General features: G+C 43.5%; 2 protein-coding genes across 3 annotated transcripts; both read right to left on the bottom strand.

The window, feature by feature from the left end:
• Positions 1-2,756: 2,756 nt before the first annotated feature.
• Positions 2,757-10,767, bottom strand: c1ql4a (complement component 1, q subcomponent-like 4). Its single transcript, XM_026332983.1, has 2 exons — positions 10,192-10,767; positions 2,757-2,936 (listed from the first exon to the last, which is right to left on the bottom strand). Exons 1-2 carry the CDS (start codon positions 10,735-10,737, stop codon positions 2,757-2,759), a joined length of 726 nt encoding a protein of 241 aa, XP_026188768.1. The 5' UTR covers positions 10,738-10,767.
• A 3,424-nt stretch (positions 10,768-14,191) lies between these two features.
• On the bottom strand, positions 14,192-16,994 carry tmem9 (transmembrane protein 9). Of its 2 annotated transcripts, none has more exons than XM_026333107.2 (5): positions 16,778-16,994; positions 15,995-16,086; positions 15,763-15,871; positions 15,489-15,641; positions 14,192-15,386 (listed from the first exon to the last, which is right to left on the bottom strand). In XM_026333107.2, exons 1-5 carry the CDS (start codon positions 16,850-16,852, stop codon positions 15,246-15,248), a joined length of 570 nt encoding a protein of 189 aa, XP_026188892.1. In that variant the 5' UTR covers positions 16,853-16,994; the 3' UTR covers positions 14,192-15,245. The 2 variants fall into 2 exon arrangements, with proteins under 2 accessions (XP_026188892.1, XP_026188893.1); XM_026333108.2 differs by having other exon boundaries at positions 15,510-15,641.
• Positions 16,995-17,925: the final 931 nt, after the last annotated feature.

The following is a 17,925-nucleotide window of genomic DNA, read 5'->3' as shown; positions in this document are numbered from 1 at the left end:
GTCGTGCAGGCGCTCCGTTGACACAAGAGGTCAGTGTTGCCCCTGCAGTCAGTCATGTGAAAATACACTGTCAATATATGTACAGTGCAAAAGGAAGAGCTTGCTCCTTGTGTGTTTTTGAACCAGTTGAAGATCTTTAAACAGTGTCATGAATGTCGACTGTTTTCACCCAGTGTGTATTACTGTCCCAGTTTAGGATATTTATATATTTATACTCTCGGGTGCAAATATTGTAGGAAATGTCGAACTAAAATTTGATTTTGATTTTTGTGATATGGCTGTACATTTACAGAAATAATTTCGTTAGAGAACACTACAGTATGAGCCACTGAAGGCTTTTTTGTTGCTTTTCTGACCTTTTCCACAATTTCCTCACAAGCAGCCACAGCCATTTCCCCTCATTAGGTGCTGCTGTTGTGTGTGTGTGTGTGTGTGTGTGGTAAGGTCCAGGAAGGTGTCATAGTCCACTGCTGAATAGGTTGTCCACTAATTACTCCGTGTGTGTGTTCTCGATGGAAGTCAAGGCTATTGATTATTTTAATCCTCCTATTTGTGAGTCTGTGATCCTCATGGCTCTGCATTCAGCAGGGGAATCACTAATGGGCCTCAGCGCAGCCTGTCTCAGACCTCACCCGGTCCAATTAACTTTCAACTGGAATTGGCCAGGAGAGAGAGCCGGGGGCTGGACCCAGGCACGGCTGGGCTGCATCCCTCTTTCTCAGCTCAGGCACTACAGATTGACCAAATCCTTTTAAGTCTAGAATGCCATCAGTTCTCTACTCTAATTAGATATTTTCCTTTTTGCCAGCAACATAAGAAGTATTAGTCGTTCTCTTTGACATAAAGATGATGTCTCTTTCTGTTGAGATGGCGTTTTGAACTATGGACCATTTAATAATATGAAATGTTTAAAAAAAAAAAAAAACACATGGTAAGGAAAGTCTAACAGACTGTTCTTATGGCGCGCATTAAGACGTTAAGTTTGTCTGAGCATGATCGTAGTTTTCCATCTTAGTGTGTCATATGCAGTGATAACCACAGTCTCAATATACAGTCTCATTTGTTTCACACCAGGTGTAAGGAAGTAGGGCTTGCAGGTCACTCAATCAGCCTGGTCACAAATTATCTCCTTTAAACAAAGAAGTTACCTTTAAGATTCAAAAACACAACACATGCAAAAAAAAAAAAAAAAAAAATGATTGAGTCAAGGCAACTAGTCAAAATTTGGTCTGCAACTGACCATTTTAACTAAATTTTTTTTTTAAAGCATCTTGGATATATCAGAAGTGATTAAGTTTTGGCTCTTTGTTATAGTAATGTATGTATTTGAAATACAGATTAACTTAGGGACAGGATGTGTGTGTGAAGAAAAAGAAATGTGTTTACACATTTCAATCTTGTAATTCCATTTAGGGTAGTCATATAATATAAGAAATGTACCAATATTAAGGAAGGTTTCCTGGCTGTGTTTTTGTTAGTGGCTTTCCAACATTTGATTTGGTTCAAACCCAAAAAGCAAAGGAAAGTTACTGTTATATTGTTATAATGAAAATATATACATCGGTTGGATTTTGTAAACCGAAATCAATATTGCAGCATTAATGTCTGTGGCTTAGACAGTGTCTTAAGACATATTGGAAATCCATGTCGTAGCAGGCTTCGATCTCTGCACAGTCCATGTCATCTCCGATTCTCCTCTGTCACTGGTCACTGCAAATAAAACTGGACAAGGGTCTCCATGTGTTTATAGTTGATGAATGTTCATACCTTTATTCAGCCCTGACCTTCGCCGTGACAAAACATGAGAACACAGACAAGTTGGGTATATATATATATTTTAATAGCAATATTGTGAACTCAACCTATTCAACATACCAGAGAGCCCATCTCAGGATTACTCTTTATACATATAATTATACTTTGACAGTCTCTCAAAAATAAAGTACTAACAAGATATGGCAGTGTAGTTATAGTAACATGTCTGTAATGCAATGTACAACATTTAGTGTGTGTAAAACACTGCAGCTGTCACCTTCTCTCTGCCCAACTACCTTAAAGTATCTATCAGTATGTCCACACATGCATGCTGACGTACCCACACACACATACACGCCATACGGCCAATAATGCACTTGGAAATTAAAACTCCACCACGCACAGTTTCATTCATAAAATGTTATGTGTCCCCTCATGTTAATGTTTTTATTTTACCGTGTGACATTCGGTGTCAGGATGACAGGAAAGGAAGGGCAGCTGTCCCAGTCCAGGCTCCGTCACAATAGTGATTTATCTTTGATTTCGACTGGTGTAGGTCGTTAACATGGAGAGCCTACATGGGATTTTCCTTTAAACTGTAAATATTGTTCGACAGGAATACATTAGCTGTGCGTTTATCCCGATTAATGGCACCTTCAGCACCATATTGCATTGAAAACATTTAGACCTGTGGTGATTCCTTTGTTCTCCTTTTCACGATCTTGGTTAATATGGAACACATTATTATACTGTAGATGTTTCAGAGCCATGTACATATGCTGAAATTCATAGGCTCAATATCACACCGTTTAACTTAATTTCCCTTCTCCCCTTTTTACACTTTTGGAATTACAGGATGTCTGTACATATATATGTGCACATTTTGTGTATGCATGTCTATGCATTTTCGTTAAATTGCATGCATGTCTGTGTAAATGTGAATGTGTCTTTGTGTAGGTTGGTCTTCTAACGACTCCTCTCTCAGCAAGAAAGAATCAGGTTCAGTCTGGGTAGATGAGGAAGCCGGAGAAGGTGCTGTACTTGTTTGTGTTCCCTCCGTGAACCTTTCCTCCGTCCAGCTGCACACACACCTCATCACCCACGTCCAAATGCAGGATCACACTGTTGGAGGCATAGTCGTAATTCTGATCAGCGTCCTGAGCGATGGCGCTGGCTCTTACCTGTCACCCACAGAGGACATATGCATTGACAATTAGAAAGAGTGTGAAACTGAATAGAAACTCGCAAACGATGCTGCCAATTATTTAACAGCCCCGGCCTTAAAACGTCCACGGTGCATTGTCTTCTGTTCGCAGATTTATTTTTGTCAGTCCAAATGAGTTATTACCAGTCTTCAAATGAGGCGCTCATGAGTATGACATGGTGGATGAACAGATGGGACTGTGACCTGTGACCCCTAGAGGTGGACTAAAAACGCAGACACTCCGCTTTTTATTGATCAGCTGTGGCTGGGGATCAGAGGACGGGGATCTGATTCTGTGTTGGAGAAAAGCAGCCTCACGGGGGACAACAGGTTGCCTACGGGGAAACTAGTTCAGCCAAGAAACCGCATCACTAGTCACTTAAGCCACTGACCTGTTGCCGATGATCCTGGGCCAGCTCAATATGCGTGATATTGAGTGGCTATGCCTAAGCTAGACAATTTCACATTTGCATGCTGTGGGTGAGTTCAGTCTTATTGATGCAGCAGCAGTGGATCTTTGCTTGTTTGTTAACACATTTAATTGGCTTTAGTCATTGTGGACATTTAAATACACACAGCTACACTGAGTTACAGTTGCAGAAGAAAACAGATTTGTCCATTTGTTCATTCTACTTTCCTAAACAACATGTTTTTAAAATATAAAGTATAAACAGTAGTATTTAAGTAGTATTTATACGTAGGTTTGCAAAATGATTCATGTCGTGGCGTCCTTTCAGATTCAGGTCTAAATATTGTTTAATTGTTTTTGACAAATGCCAAAAGTACAGCACAGGCAGCTTTGCTAAAACCCTCCTAAATAGGATGTATCAATAATTCTGATGTAGCAGCTCCAATCATCAGACATATGTCAGCCATCAGTGGCCTTATGTCTGGCTCAGTGTCCATCCACAGTGGGAGCACTCAATCTATGTCAGCAGCCAGACGAGCCACGCACATCTCCATGACGGCCACAGAATATGATCTGCAATTCAACTACTATCATGTCATTCCCATCACGGGGCCCTTCTCCCCACAGTGCACGCATCAATTTGAAAACAGCCAATCACTGAGCAGCAGAGCCTGAATGATTGTACCAAAAAAAAAAAAGCTCTTCTCCCCCCACACCCATACGTTGAGCCCTCATCTGAACTTATTTTTCTCTGTCTGCCAACCCCAGTTTTGTTCTGTTGCTTAGGTTGGTCTCTGCAAATGAAATGCAGGTCCTGGTGCTGTGCCCAACATATGGCGTGTTGGCAACTAGTGGTTAGGCTTGTCCCAGTCGACTCTAAACCAGATTGATTAAGGGATCAAAGAAGTCGATCTCCTGGGGCCTGCACAGTAAAACCAACCGCCGCTATTGTTCCAGTGTTTCATTAGATTTGCCTTGTTTTATCTGAATGCAGATAGTGCAGACCACAGGGGTGCTTGATGTTCAGGTAACCAAGGGCACCTGTGGCTAAAGCTTTTGTACCTTTACTGTAGTGTAGACTGAAAAGAGACTGAAGGCAGTCTTCTATATAGACCTTATATTATAATCACCAATTAAATAGCTCACTTAACTATTTGCTTGACTGATGACAATAATAGGTTGTTATATTTATAATAACCTACATAGCTGTGAATGTTTACATCATTTAAAACATTTTAAATAATATCAAATTTATGTTGTTATTAAATCAAACACTGTTTCTTAGTAAATTCACAGTGACCCTGTCTTCCCAAATAATATTATGTTATTATATAATTATAACTGGACGTAATTCACCCTTTTTTAGGCAGTTCTCAAAGAACCATCAGCTGTAAAGGTTAAATTGTTGTTCTGCTTGACATGTGTAGTGACAGCCAATATTCCATTTGCATCTTTGGAGGCTTCTGACAGCGATGATGCTGTGACTTCCTATCGACACCAGCCATATGTCATCCTGCTCATTATTTTGGAGATCTTTCCCCCTCCGGCCGTCACAGATTCCTTGGTTAGTCTGGTTAAATTCTGTACAGCTGAATAATATTAATAACTCAGCATAGAGATTGATTTGCCAGTGTATTTTATAGGAATTCAAAGCCGCTTCAGCTGATGTTCCTGTGCATGAAGAAACAACACAAGCCATCCGTTAATGCAGATTCCAGACAGAGGCCTGAGAGAGCCAAGGTGGGATTAGGACAGGAAGCCGACAGAGAAGATGGATATGGCTGGATGACACAGACTGATCCGTGTGAACCAGGCAGCAAGCTGCGCTGATCCTGGAGCTAGAAGGGTTGTGAGCCATGAGGCAGCCCCCCTCACCCCCCAGGGTTTGCCTGTGGCTCTCTCTGTCTCTGGCCTAGCCCCTTCATTAAAGGGCCTCCTGTAAACATGCCTGGGAGCAGAGGGGGCGAGGGGGGAGCATCAAGGCAGGGTTGGTGGTTTTGGTGTGGGGAGCAGCTGCAGCGATGGTTTCTGCACGTGAAGCCAAAGCACCGAATACAGTCAAGGATGGACAAATAAAGGAAGTGTAAAAAACAAAACCAGGGGCGGGAGCGCTGAGAAAAGGGGCAGGGAGGGGGCCTGGAGTAACTGAACTGATCAGGCAAGGCTATTTTGTGAGACCAGGGAGATGTGGGGGTATATGAGGTCTTGTTTTTATCCGTGGTGCCGTGCTCCACTGGTAATAAAACTGACAGGATTCATTCACTGTGATATACTGACCTCTTAGAGCGGAGACAATAGAAGAGTCGCTGTTAAACTTACCTAAGGGACTCCAGCACATGGCAGGACAGTTGGGGACGCGCAGCAGTGGGGAAGGTGGGGGTTGGGGAGGGTGACATTGTGGAAATAGAATATTTATTGAATAGGTTTTCCCTCTCCTCTGGGAGCCCAGGGATAACATAGCAACAAACGACTGTAGCACCGAGCCGTCCCTTAGACCTGCCATTTGGCACAGACCTGCATGGCATGAATGGGACTGATTATCAGACGCCCATTATGGTATTTTATTTAGATTTAGTTAGACCTCTTATGAGGCAGGGGTGCAGCGGTTAGACCTGTCACCTCACAGTGAGAAGGTCCTGGGTTTTGAAACCTCCTTTGACCTGTGGCCGCTATGTGGACTTTGCATGTTCTCTGCTGGTACGTGAAAGAACTGCGGAGTAGGTTGTTTGGTTTCTTTAAAACACCCATAGGTGTGAGCACTTGTTTGTCTCTATGTGTCAGCCCGGTGATAGGCCGACGATTCATCCAGGGCGTATCGCGCCGCTCCCCCACCGTCAGCTGGGAATAGTTGCTGCACCCCCTTGATAAGCAGCATAGAGAATGTATGGATGGATCTAAGACAACATTAGAATTGTCTTCGTCGAAGAAATTCATCTACGTATCTAACCCCTTCCTGCCCGTCGCTCTAAAGCTAATTATACTCCAACTGTAGCAGATCTGTGTCTCTGTACTGTGAAGTTAATACAGGTCCTGGTCATTACAGCAAGTGATGACATTTTAACACTACAGTGTGAAATAACGTGACCTTTACCTGAGCTATTAAAAGACTCTGTGACAGGTGAGAAAACAAGGGAAGGATGAAATGGGAGTCGAGCAAGTATCTATTTGTCTATACTGCACATTGTATTAAGGATTTGAACATTGATATACAGTGAGCGCTGTGGGAATAGGAATGAGCAGGTGCACGGCTCACGTGCTATTTAATGAGGGGAAAGGCAGAGGTTCTGTTGAGAAGGTGCACATGATGCATTACCACCTTTACAGCATGAAGCATGCCAGCATTAGCACAGACTGTCTTAATAACATTTGCTACCAAGCTGGAATATTAAGTAGCATAAAACACATCGGCCCCTGACAGCGAATTAGGACTAGAGTCATTAAACACGTTTATAATAGAAATGACATTAATACCTATTTATTATGAGCAAGGCTAAATAAATATCAAATCATTAAGTACCATAGGGATATGATGTAGATCCAAACTGGGTTATCAGGTTTGACACAGCATCCTTTGTGTTTCTAACGGGTTGATCAGCTGAGCAAAAGCAGGATGTAATGATCTATAAGTCAGTTGCCATTGCATCAAAAAATGGAAGCACCTGACATGTGACAAACCCCCCTGGCCCCCAATCATAAATCCTCTGACTCTGAAGCCCTGTCATGCTGCAATGATTCGTTAAAGTTGGATTAAGGTGTGAGCAGATCGGCTTCACGGAGTGAGGATTTTGTGAAAGTAATAGATATTGGATCTTAAGGAATCCCATGGAAGCCCTGCCACAGTCAGCACATCCTTTTGGGTCCTGGCTTTGTGTCCAGCAGCTGAAGCAGTGTGTCAAATAAAACATCATTTGCAAATACACAGGCAACATAATATATCAGATATTCCCAGAAAACATCTGTTGCTATTCAGTGTTAATTATTAAACTGCCTCTAATAGTCTCTCTCAGTATTTGCATAAACACAGTTTGTGGACCACTTTTCTTTCTCCGGCCAACCTTGATCACGTTTCAAGTCGAGACACGTTGAGTGGGTGTCCATTGGTCATCGTGCCCGATCTCATTCCGGCCTTCGCCAGCAGCCTCCCTGATGCCTCATCTACCAGCCCACTGTCTCCACATCTCCATTAAGCCATCTATCTTCCTCTGCTCCACCCATGAACTTCCCATCAACTCACTTGTCTTGTTTTGGTCTCCCTTCCCCGTCTCCAGCTTGGACGTCTTTTGTTTCACTCATTCCCACCTCATCTGTCCTCAGCCTCTTGGCCTGACTGCTTATCAAACACAAGCTAACAAATTCCTTATCTGAAGGGGTGTAAAAGTTACAGCACAGTCGGAAAGCGAAAGTGGCAAATTTGTCGCTACTGCAATCCTGTTTTTTTATTTAGAAAACCCTGGTGGGCAGACAAATAATACAATAAAGCTTCAGAACCTACGGCTATAGTAAAACAGACAGTCAGGAGTGCGACCTGTCAAACATAGTGTGCATTTGGTAAACCCTACCGACTGACTGCCCTCTGGTAAAGCAGCCGTCTGCCTCAGGGCCTCAATAACTCCAAACATGATCAGGCATTCGGCAGCATCGCATTTACACTCCATTTTCATCCGCCAGCAGTTCTGCTGTTAGGTGAGTCCTCCATTTAACAAAACTGTTTAAGGAGGCACGTGACGGGTGTCAGATGGGCCTGGGTGAGGTTAAATAATTGAGCTGAGTGAAAAGATAATTAATGGAGAATCAATGAACAAGCTGGGGAGGGTTAGGAGAGGAAAGTATAGTGGGTGTTCTGGGGATCTAATCTAAGATGCGTAAATTATTTAGCAGGCTATGATAACTTGAATGACAACACAGGACATTAAACAGGAGGCTTAAACACACATCCATTGTTTCATGCATATCCAGTGAAATGAGATGGTTAATGATGAATGATTTAAACGTTTAGTTTTACATCTCACCAAAGTCCACATAAACTACCGTAGGTCCTTATTTAGTCCACATAAACTACCGTAGGTCCTTATTTAGTTCACATAAACTACTGTAGGTCCTTATTTAGTCCACATAAACTACCGCAGGTCCTTATTTAGTCCACATAAACTACCGTAGGTCCTTATTTAGTCCACATAAACTACCGTAGGTCCTTATTTAGTTCACATAAACTACCGTAGGTCCTTATTTAGTCCACATAAACTACCGCAGGTCCTTATTTAGTCCACATAAACTACCGCAGGTCCTTATTTAGTCCACATAAACTACCGCAGGTCCTTATTTAGTTCACATAAACTACCGTAGGTCCTTATTTAGTCCACATAAACTACCGCAGGTCCTTATTTAGTCCACATAAACTACCGCAGGTCCTTATTTAGTCCACATAAACTACCGCAGGTCCTTATTTAGTTCACATAAACTACCGTAGGTCCTTATTTAGTCCACATAAACTACCGCAGGTCCTTATTTAGTTCACATAAACTACCGCAGGTCCTTATTTAGTCCACATAAACTACCGCAGGTCCTTATTTAGTCCACATAAACTACCGCAGGTCCTTATTTAGTCCACATAAACTACCGCAGGTCCTTATTTAGTCCACATAAACTACCGTAGGTCCTTATTTAGTCCACATAAACTACCGCAGGTCCTTATTTAGTTCACATAAACTACCGTAGGTCCTTATTTAGTCCACATAAACTACCGCAGGTCCTTATTTAGTTCACATAAACTACCGTAGGTCCTTATTTAGTCCACATAAACTACCGCAGGTCCTTATTTAGTCCACATAAACTACCGCAGGTCCTTATTTAGTCCACATAAACTACCGCAGGTCCTTATTTAGTCCACATAAACTACCGTAGGTCCTTATTTAGTCCACATAAACTACCGCAGGTCCTTATTTAGTCCACATAAACTACCGCAGGTCCTTATTTAGTCCACATAAACTACCGCAGGTCCTTATTTAGTTCACATAAACTACCGCAGGTCCTTATTTAGTCCACATAAACTACCGCAGGTCCTTATTTAGTCCACATAAACTACCGTAGGTCCTTATTTAGTCCACATAAACTACCCTAGGTCCTTATTTAGTCCAGCTGTGGGGATGAACCATTTAAGGCAACATGTGTTTGAACAGTCCTGTGCAGAATGAGAGCAATGTTTTTGAATGTATGTAAAAACAACCTGAGGAACATTTTCTGAATTTGGAACGCTCTGATTTTTCCCACCTCACTTCTCCTCTTCCCCCCCATCACCCTCTGTTCTTAATTAGTGTCTGGGGAATGAGGAAGAGGACGAGTGGACTGTCAATTTTACTTTCATTATTTATTTAGCTGAGGTGTAAACTGATGGCTCCGCATCTGACAGACATTTCTCCTGTGCTCTTTTGCACTTCTGCTTAGGCAATAATCGAGCTGTGTGTGTGATATTTACTAATTAGACTGTTCCTTTTGACGGCGGTGGCTGCATTCTGCCACTTGTCATTTAGCCACAGCACATGTGGGAATGCAAATATCTGTAGCTGAGATTTAGACTGTAACATGAATTCCCCTTAATGAGGAGAAAGATGGCCATTTCATTCTTTGGCTGTCATGTTGCCACCTGCTAAGTGGAATGTGCTCTGAATCTGAAGAGCTCAATGCTGCAAAGGCGGCGGCGTGTCAGAGGCAACACAGGATGGTCAGCGATCAACCAAATCATGCACGGTCCAGGTTGTGCACACGTCCAAACACACATCCACACCAAACACTTTCCTGCATGCTCATACAACACACTTTCACTAACCAGTCCATTCTTCTTCAGGTCTGCCCACATGCTGGTCCCATCACCGCCTCTCATTAGAACATGGTAGGTGAAGAAGTAGATGCCAGGCAGGGGGCAGGTGAATTTGCCGGTGCTGGGCTCATAGTAGTTTCCAACATTGGTCACCACGTCATCAAACTTCAGTATTTCGCTCCCCTCGTGCTGCTTGCGTAGCCCTGCATAAAAGGCGATTTTTGGAGTGTAGAGTGAGGGGGAGTAGCCACCGGGACCTGGCCCTGGGGGGCCCTGTGGCCCCGGTTTGCCTGGTTCTCCAGGGGGTCCACGTGCTCCTGGAGGGCCAGGGATCCCTGGAGGCCCACGAAGCCCAGACTTTATCTTCTTCCCAGAGTAATCCTGGGGCGGTGGAGACACGGCGGTCAGCTCCTGGCCTGGCTGGGAGGTGGTGTAGGGGTCACATACCATCCGGCAGCTTCCAAGCATTTCATAATGGCTCCCTGAACTTCCAGTGTTTCCCCCTTTGGTTGTGTGGACCAGCAGAGGAATGGCCACCAAAAGTATTAGAACCATGGCCACACCTACAGCAGCTCCAATGACACGTTTCCTGCGGCTGAGCCGCGAGGCGGCCAGCGTCAGGAAGTCCTCCTCCCCCTTGGCTGGAATAGTGCCGGCCAGGATGAAGCCTCTCAGAGAACAGTACGGTATGGAAAGGTAAAGAAGGATGTGGCGAGGAGTCGGTGTAAACCGTGGGTCAAGTGTGAGAGAAAACCCACAATGGCAGACGGTCAGGATGAGATTATCCTTCAAAAACAACAGTGATGTCCAGGAGACCAGGAATGAGATATTTTAAGGCCGATATGTTCAGAAAGATAAAGATTTGACACACCACAGTGAAGTAAACACAGATATCTCAAATTCGTGGTGACACACCATGAGAAACATTATTTATCTGATAAATGTGGTTTTCTTTTTTCTCCTGCCCTCCTCCAGTTCAATTTTCAGCATCAAACACAAACCATGACGGGCACTGGGAAGCTTGGAAAGTGTGCTGGTGCCAGAATTCAGCTCATTGAGCAGAGAGTGGATGCACTGTTCGTTGGACGGCGCGTTAGTCGCAGATTTTTCAAAGAGAAATCTTCTTTCAAGCTTCTTCCACTACGAAGCACAGGATTTCACTTCATGTGGATGTCTCACTTAAAGCCATGACTGTGGCTGACAGCAGTTCATCTCAGATCCTTTCCTGATGCAACCATCTTACGACCACCCTCTTCTATTTAATCCCAGTGTCCACATTAAAAATGTGCCGTTTTCAGACTCTTGTCAGCCTGGATGGTCTCTGGATGGAAGCCTCCTATTTGCAGATCTGGAAGGAACAGCAACCACAGTTCAACCACAGTTACACATAATTTGACTTTAATTGCAAATATTCAAATTAAACAAAAACATAAAGGTAAAAGCAATATATATTTAAAAAATAAATATGCTAATTAATGTTTTGTTTTGTAGAAATAAGAATTGTATTCCTCTATAGCTGATACAAGTTAATTATAAAATTTGCGATTAATTGTTTCTAGTTACATTTAAAACAAAGGACGAACTCACCATAAACTCCTTAGAATCCAAAAATATTTTCGGAGAATATTTCTCTGTGCATCATTCCGGTCCTCGTCCCACCAAACTGGTCCAACAGGACTTTGGACGGCTCGAGCTGGGGAGCCGACGGGCGCGCAGGAGATGCCAAGAAAGTACTGAGAGTTTCTTGATCAGCGTATAATCCCGCTCGTTTCTGTCCAGGTAGAAAATGGACTTTAACTGTCGCTAACTTCAGAGAAAAACAGGAAATATCTACAAATCCAGATGAAGGCTGCGCCGCAAATCTGACGCTCCTGTGCAGAGTCCACTGTGATGCCTATTGCGGTGGTTGGTCCATGGGCAGCCCGACACCTGTTAGAGCTCTCTCTCTCCCTCTGTCCTGTTGGGATCTATAAGTTAATATGTGCTATTTAAATTCTGTAAATATGATGAACTCATTCTGTTTTGGATGGAAAAGATGTATCATCCAGGAATGGACATCAGGCTCAAAGGACCCACTATAGGGACCGTAACGTCACTCAGCAGCCCGCCTTGTGTTCATGCTTCTAGTGTCAGAGGCAGCAGCTGTTTCCACAGTAAAGCAGAATGAGAGCGAGCCAGGCAGTTTCATTAATGGCTTCTGTTCGCCACGGACACAGATAAGCTGAAGAAACTTCTCAGGTGAAAATATGAGCCACAGGCTTGAGTTTGACACGGAGCCACCAGATGAATAACAGAAGTCTTAGCACTTCAGGGGTCGCCTTAATACAGCTTTGAAAGAGACTTGGCTTGGCTGTGCTTATCACAGGTGAACTACAAAGCTGATAACTCACTGCTATGCAGACACATCGTTTCTGTATCAGAGCTGTCAGCGTTCAAACTCATAGCCCATACGTAACTGTATAACACCTCGGGTGTCTTAGACACTGACAATTACCCTAAATGATCAGAAAATGTTTCCTTAGCACAAACAATCATACGTTGTCTGTGTGCTGTTTATATATTCTGTAAACGTGTGTGTGTGAGAGATAAAGGATACTTCCACTCTACGATGTTGATGCAGGCCTTGCGGAAAGGATTTTTGAGGGTGAGGAGGAAGAGGGATCTTGGGGGTCGAGGGTTGCCCCCTGTGGCCTGTAGCTTCTTCAGCTTCTCCCTCTGCTTCCTCTTCAGCTCCTCTTCATTCATGATGATCGGCTTAGCCGCTTCCGCGTTGGCCGCCATGTTGATGCTTCCACCCGAGACGGGCTCCCAATCCCAGAGAAACGTGCACTCTCACTGTATAATCCCAATCCAGGCACAGTATAACTCCTTTCTGCGAGGGCCCCTGGGTTCCAGACCCGCCGTTCCCTGCCGCTCTCTCTCCCCCTCTTCTCCTCTCCCTCTGACTCCGTGTCCCTCACCCACAGGTCCTCTCCCTGGCTGAGGGCCTCTGACAGAAAAAGCCCCCTCAGCAGGGAAAAATAACAGGAGCCCAGAGAGACTGGAGGAGCAGTTGGCCCTGCTGAAGTTTAAATTTAGCCTTTGAACCACTGACAGGCCATGCTTGGGGATGGTTAACAGAGTAGGGGGTTGGTGGAAGGTGGCAGAAGGGAGTAGATGGGATTAAGGGGTAGGGTGGGGCAGAAGTGGCAGACAAGGACACAAAGAAGGGGGAGACGCAGTTTGGTGGGAAGTCTCGCAGAATATCATCACCAGCCCACAGACCCTGCGCTCCCTTTCAAAACAAACTGAGCTGCTTAAACAAAGAAATGGAAAAAGAAAAACTGCAGATACAACTACATGAGAATAATCAGACTCATAAGCTCAGGCCTTCAGTCAGCAGATCTCAGGTCAGCTGACAACACTCTGCACCTCCATCATCAAAACACAACATAAGAATATTTTTGGGAGAGTGGAGAGTTCAGATCTATCGAGACATAATTTTACCAATTTAACCTGATCAGACATATGGGGGTGTATGTGTAACTAGTTATTGATGCTGGTCACAGTGTAGAAGATAAAGCAAAAATACACAAATGTTCCATACTATGACATGCTGCTCTTAGACATTTCTAAAACTCACTACATATATGAATCAGCACGTCATGTTAAGGGTCAGATCTGCTCATACACGTGACAGAACATTGTAAAACAAAAGCAACACGTGTTCACATCGTCAGTCCACAATTTAAAGCTAAGACACTGAACTACCTTTGAGCCTTGAGGGAATAAATTAATGAGGCAGCATCAAAATGCTTATTACTTTCCAAACCGACAACACAACCATCATGTGAAACTGTCGAACATTTTCCAACAGCTGGAGACCAAATGTGAGGATTAATGTGACGATGAAGTACGGTGCAAGCAGAAGCCAAACATATCAAGTGCTCTGTCACCATCTGGTGCCAAGAAACAGCAGCGGCGATTCCAGCTACCAAGTCTCAGAACGTCCAGAAAGGAGGAACAACAATCTTGCTCTCAACCAAGTGTTTTTTATTCACATCAAGCTGAATGTGCAGACAGGAGTAGTGCAATATTTGACATGGGCTGGAAATAAATTACAAAACTGTGGTAACAGTGATTCAACCAGAAAACACTTCAGGGATAAAACAAACCATCAAACCGTTACAGAAAAATAATACATGAGGTAAAGTGACTCTTTCTGTGTGTCTTTCCTGTGTTTGACAGACACAACCACATTATCAGCAGGGCAACGTATTTCATTCTCTATTGGCAATGATTTTATTCAGCTGAACACATCCCTAAAGCTCTGTTACATGCCTGTTCTCCAGTTCTTTATTAGCATGCTAAAGCCTGTTCCATCAAACTCTACAGCAAACAGGAAATAAATGTGTCTAAAGCTAAATTACAGATAAATTATTTACTTAGAACAGATTTTGTGGAACATGCAGGCGTCCCCAGACAAGGAGTGGAAAAGAAAAAAGGCACGTACAGCATCGGGGCAATCCTAAAGGTACATGTAAGGAAAGTCAAAGCTCAAATGTACAATCTTCTGCTTACGTCATTAAGTCCAGTGACACATGGGTATATTTTCACATAAATAACTAGTGGTCAACTAGTGCTAAATGTGCAATGCTTGGCAGGGTACACTTTCTACCCCTAAATTGCGGAGGAACACAAAGCTTACCTGCTGTGAGGTAACTTCATAAAGATAACTGGCTCAACATTACACAGATTACAAGCAGCTTAGAAATGATCACGAAGAAGCGTAGAGCTATTCACAGTCTGGCTCAGGACACATTCTTATGTTTTCAAGACTTCCCAGATCTGTTGCATTGCAAATTGCTGAAATGATCTGATGATGATCCAACTGTGTTTCATCTTTTAGATATAAATAACTAAATATTTTGTTAAAATCATCATGTTTGTAAGTTTCTTAGTGAGGGAATACTAACTCAGAAGGTGCAGTGCACAGCAATGACAGAAAGGCTAGCAGTAGTGCAGCTGGTGACAGTGTCAGAGCGCTCTGCCCAGGGAAGTTACCTGCTGTAAACCTGTAGGCTTTAACTGAGCATCTTGTGTCGGTCAAAAACAGTTTTCCTCTGCTCCTGGACCTGCTTCTTCCAGCGCTGCTGTGCTCCCTCAACCCGCTCCAGCACCGTGTTCCCTCTGCCCTGCCCACTGTCCACCTGCGGACGCATCTCCTTGAAAACACACACAAAAAACCCCAAGAATGAATAAAATCAACGACTTCACTGAAATAAGAACAAATGCAAACTCTGCATGTGCTGTGTAAGTATAACCACATTGTCTGTTTGAATATCCACCTCAGCGTCCTCCTCATTGTGCAGCGGCTGAGTGTAGGGGTCATGTTTGCGAATCAGAGGATCAACCAGCAGCAGAAACAGCATGTACAGCAGCAGTGCACCCACGACAGACAGGTAAATAATGATGGTCACCTGCAGCAGACAGGAGACCAAACATTTCGTACGACTACAGCAAAGTGAGGCAACACCGCTTCACTCTCCAACAACAGTGCTCCCTTCATAAACAGTCCGTCTGTTGGGAAAGTACCGATACCTTGATGGTATTGCTGCTCCGCTCCTCGTACTTGCACTCACACAGCAGACAGTACGCTTCGACGTCGTGGCCGGGCACCGGCATGGGCTCCACTACATGGAGGCAGTTACTGCAGGGAGCAAAAAGTCACACTGTGCTTTTCTACAGGTTTTGAAGTCATACCATGAACACAGCGAAACAATGGAGCAACAATTACACTGCACTGAAAGTCAAACTACAGGGTTTGTCTTACCAGTCCTTCTGAGAGACGTTTCTGTTGTAGATGTGTCCAGTGATGTTTCTGTACGGAGGGCAGATGCACTTACAGCGAACGTCCTCAAAGCTCTGTGCCAAAAGATTAGGTGGATTCAGACTTAACCAAATGTTAGACACAACTGATCTATCTATGTCTATCTTATCAGTGTCTATCTATCTTATCTATGTCTATCTTATCAGTGTCTGTCTATCTTATCTGTCTATCTATCTTATCTGTGTCTATCTTATCTGTGTCTATCTATCTTATCTATGTCTATCTTATCAGTGTCTATCTTATCTATGTCTATCTATCTTAGTGTCTATCTTATCTATGTCTATCTATCTTATCTGTCTATCTATCTTATCAGTGTCTATCTTATCTATGTCTATCTTATCTATGTGTCTAATCCCCTTTTTCCCAGAGCACCATTCCTTATTTTCTGAGCACGAAGTTCCAGTTATTCCAGTTTAAAAGGAGCAAACACGCTGAACTGACACTATTTTACATAAAAGGAGAAGCACATAAGGTCAAACGGTTTTATTTCATTTATTTGCTGTTATGAGCTCAACGTTTTCTCGGCGCTTTCCCAGTTATTTCTAATTATTGATTGATTGATTAGTCCATCACAAAGTGAACAGGGTGTATTGGTTAATTATGAATCAAAATGGAAACTTAATGATTTACAGACCCTCCCTATAAAAACACTGGCATCCCCGTTCAGAGCAGGAGACCAGTATTTGGAGGCTTCTGTAAAGACCGTGTGTCTGCAGCCGGACTCACCTTGGCCTGAGCCGCGTCCCGCACAAACAGAGACGCTGCAGCCGCAACAAGCGTCCACGTTACTTTTAGAGACATTTTCCCAGAGTCAGGACCAAACAGCTTCGATCAGACTCAGCTAGAAATCCCGTCAACTTACGTCGTAACAACTGAAGAACGAACAGAGACGAACATTAACGTCGCAGCTGCAGCTCAGCGGGTCCAACTTCCTTGTTCCGGGTTGACGTCACACGCAGCGACACTGACACCTGCCGGACGACAACACAAACAAACAAATAAATAATAAAAAGTTCTCACTCGGCTGCTCTGCTCCACTTGGTGTTTCCTAACCCTCCACATCCATTAAAAGTCAGTTTGAATTTGTACTTTTTTATTTCTCCACATTTTATTAGTATTTATTTTGCAGCTACATGTGGTGAAGGTAAAGGTGTTTACTGACACACCATCCATCCATCATCTAGACCCCCTTAGTCCTAACCAGGGTCCCAGGGATCTGCTGGAGCCTATCCCAGCTCTCTTTGGGTGAAAGGCAGGGGTCCACCCTGGACAGGTCCCCAGTCCATCACAGGGCCACATAGAGACAAACAACCTCACACACTCACACTCACTCCTATGGGCAATTTAGAGTCACCAATCAACCTGACATACATGTTTTTGGACTGTGGGAGGAAACCAGAGGACCTGGAGAAAACCCACACAAGCACAGGGAGAACATGCAGACTCCACACAGAAAGGTCCCAGATGGGTTTCAAACCAGGAACCTTCTTGCTGTGAGGCAACAGTGATATCCACTAATCCAATTTATATTAAAGTGTTATATTGCGAAAATATTAGAGCCTCTCAGTCATTTTGATCAGCTGTGTCAATCTTTGCAAACATTACTCTACTTGCAGCAGCAACAGAAAAGTTGAATAACTTATAATAATGATAATATTTTATTATTCACCATGATTTCTTTGTGTACTGGTTTGAGAACAACAACAGGCTCTAATCCTGTTGTCAGGTTTTACACTGGGATTATGGATCGTGCCTTTAAGTTTTTATTACGCTGCTTCTGCTGCAACACACTTGGCTATCACTTGTTGGAAACTACTTTGTTTTAATTCTGCAAATAAAGAATGAGTCCACTTAGTCTTTTATTCTGAAATTTC

The sequence above is a fragment of the Mastacembelus armatus genome, chromosome 7 (genome assembly GCF_900324485.2).
Source record: "Mastacembelus armatus chromosome 7, fMasArm1.2, whole genome shotgun sequence".
In the NCBI taxonomy this organism is placed as follows: Eukaryota; Metazoa; Chordata; class Actinopteri; order Synbranchiformes; family Mastacembelidae; genus Mastacembelus; species Mastacembelus armatus.
Note: the sequence above shows the minus strand (reverse complement) of the source record. Positions and strands in the feature narration are given on the sequence as shown.

What these genes read in the sequence shown, in the direction of transcription:
- tmem9 (XM_026333107.2), bottom strand. Translation starts at nt 16,852, where the DNA reads ATGTCTCTAAAAGTAACGTGGACGCTTGTTGCGGCTGCAGCGTCTCTG. An exon ending in GGGACGCGGCTCAGGCCAAG is followed by an intron (nt 16,087 to 16,777) that starts GTGAGTCCGGCT and finishes CTTTTGGCACAG; the next exon opens with AGCTTTGAGGACGTTCGCTG. An exon ending in GGAGCAGCAATACCATCAAG is followed by an intron (nt 15,642 to 15,762) that starts GTATCGGTACTT and finishes TGTCTGCTGCAG; the next exon opens with GTGACCATCATTATTTACCT.
- c1ql4a (XM_026332983.1), bottom strand. Translation starts at nt 10,737, where the DNA reads ATGGTTCTAATACTTTTGGTGGCCATTCCTCTGCTGGTCCACACAACC. An exon ending in ACCTGAAGAAGAATGGACTG is followed by an intron (nt 2,937 to 10,191) that starts GTTAGTGAAAGT and finishes TGTGGGTGACAG; the next exon opens with GTAAGAGCCAGCGCCATCGC.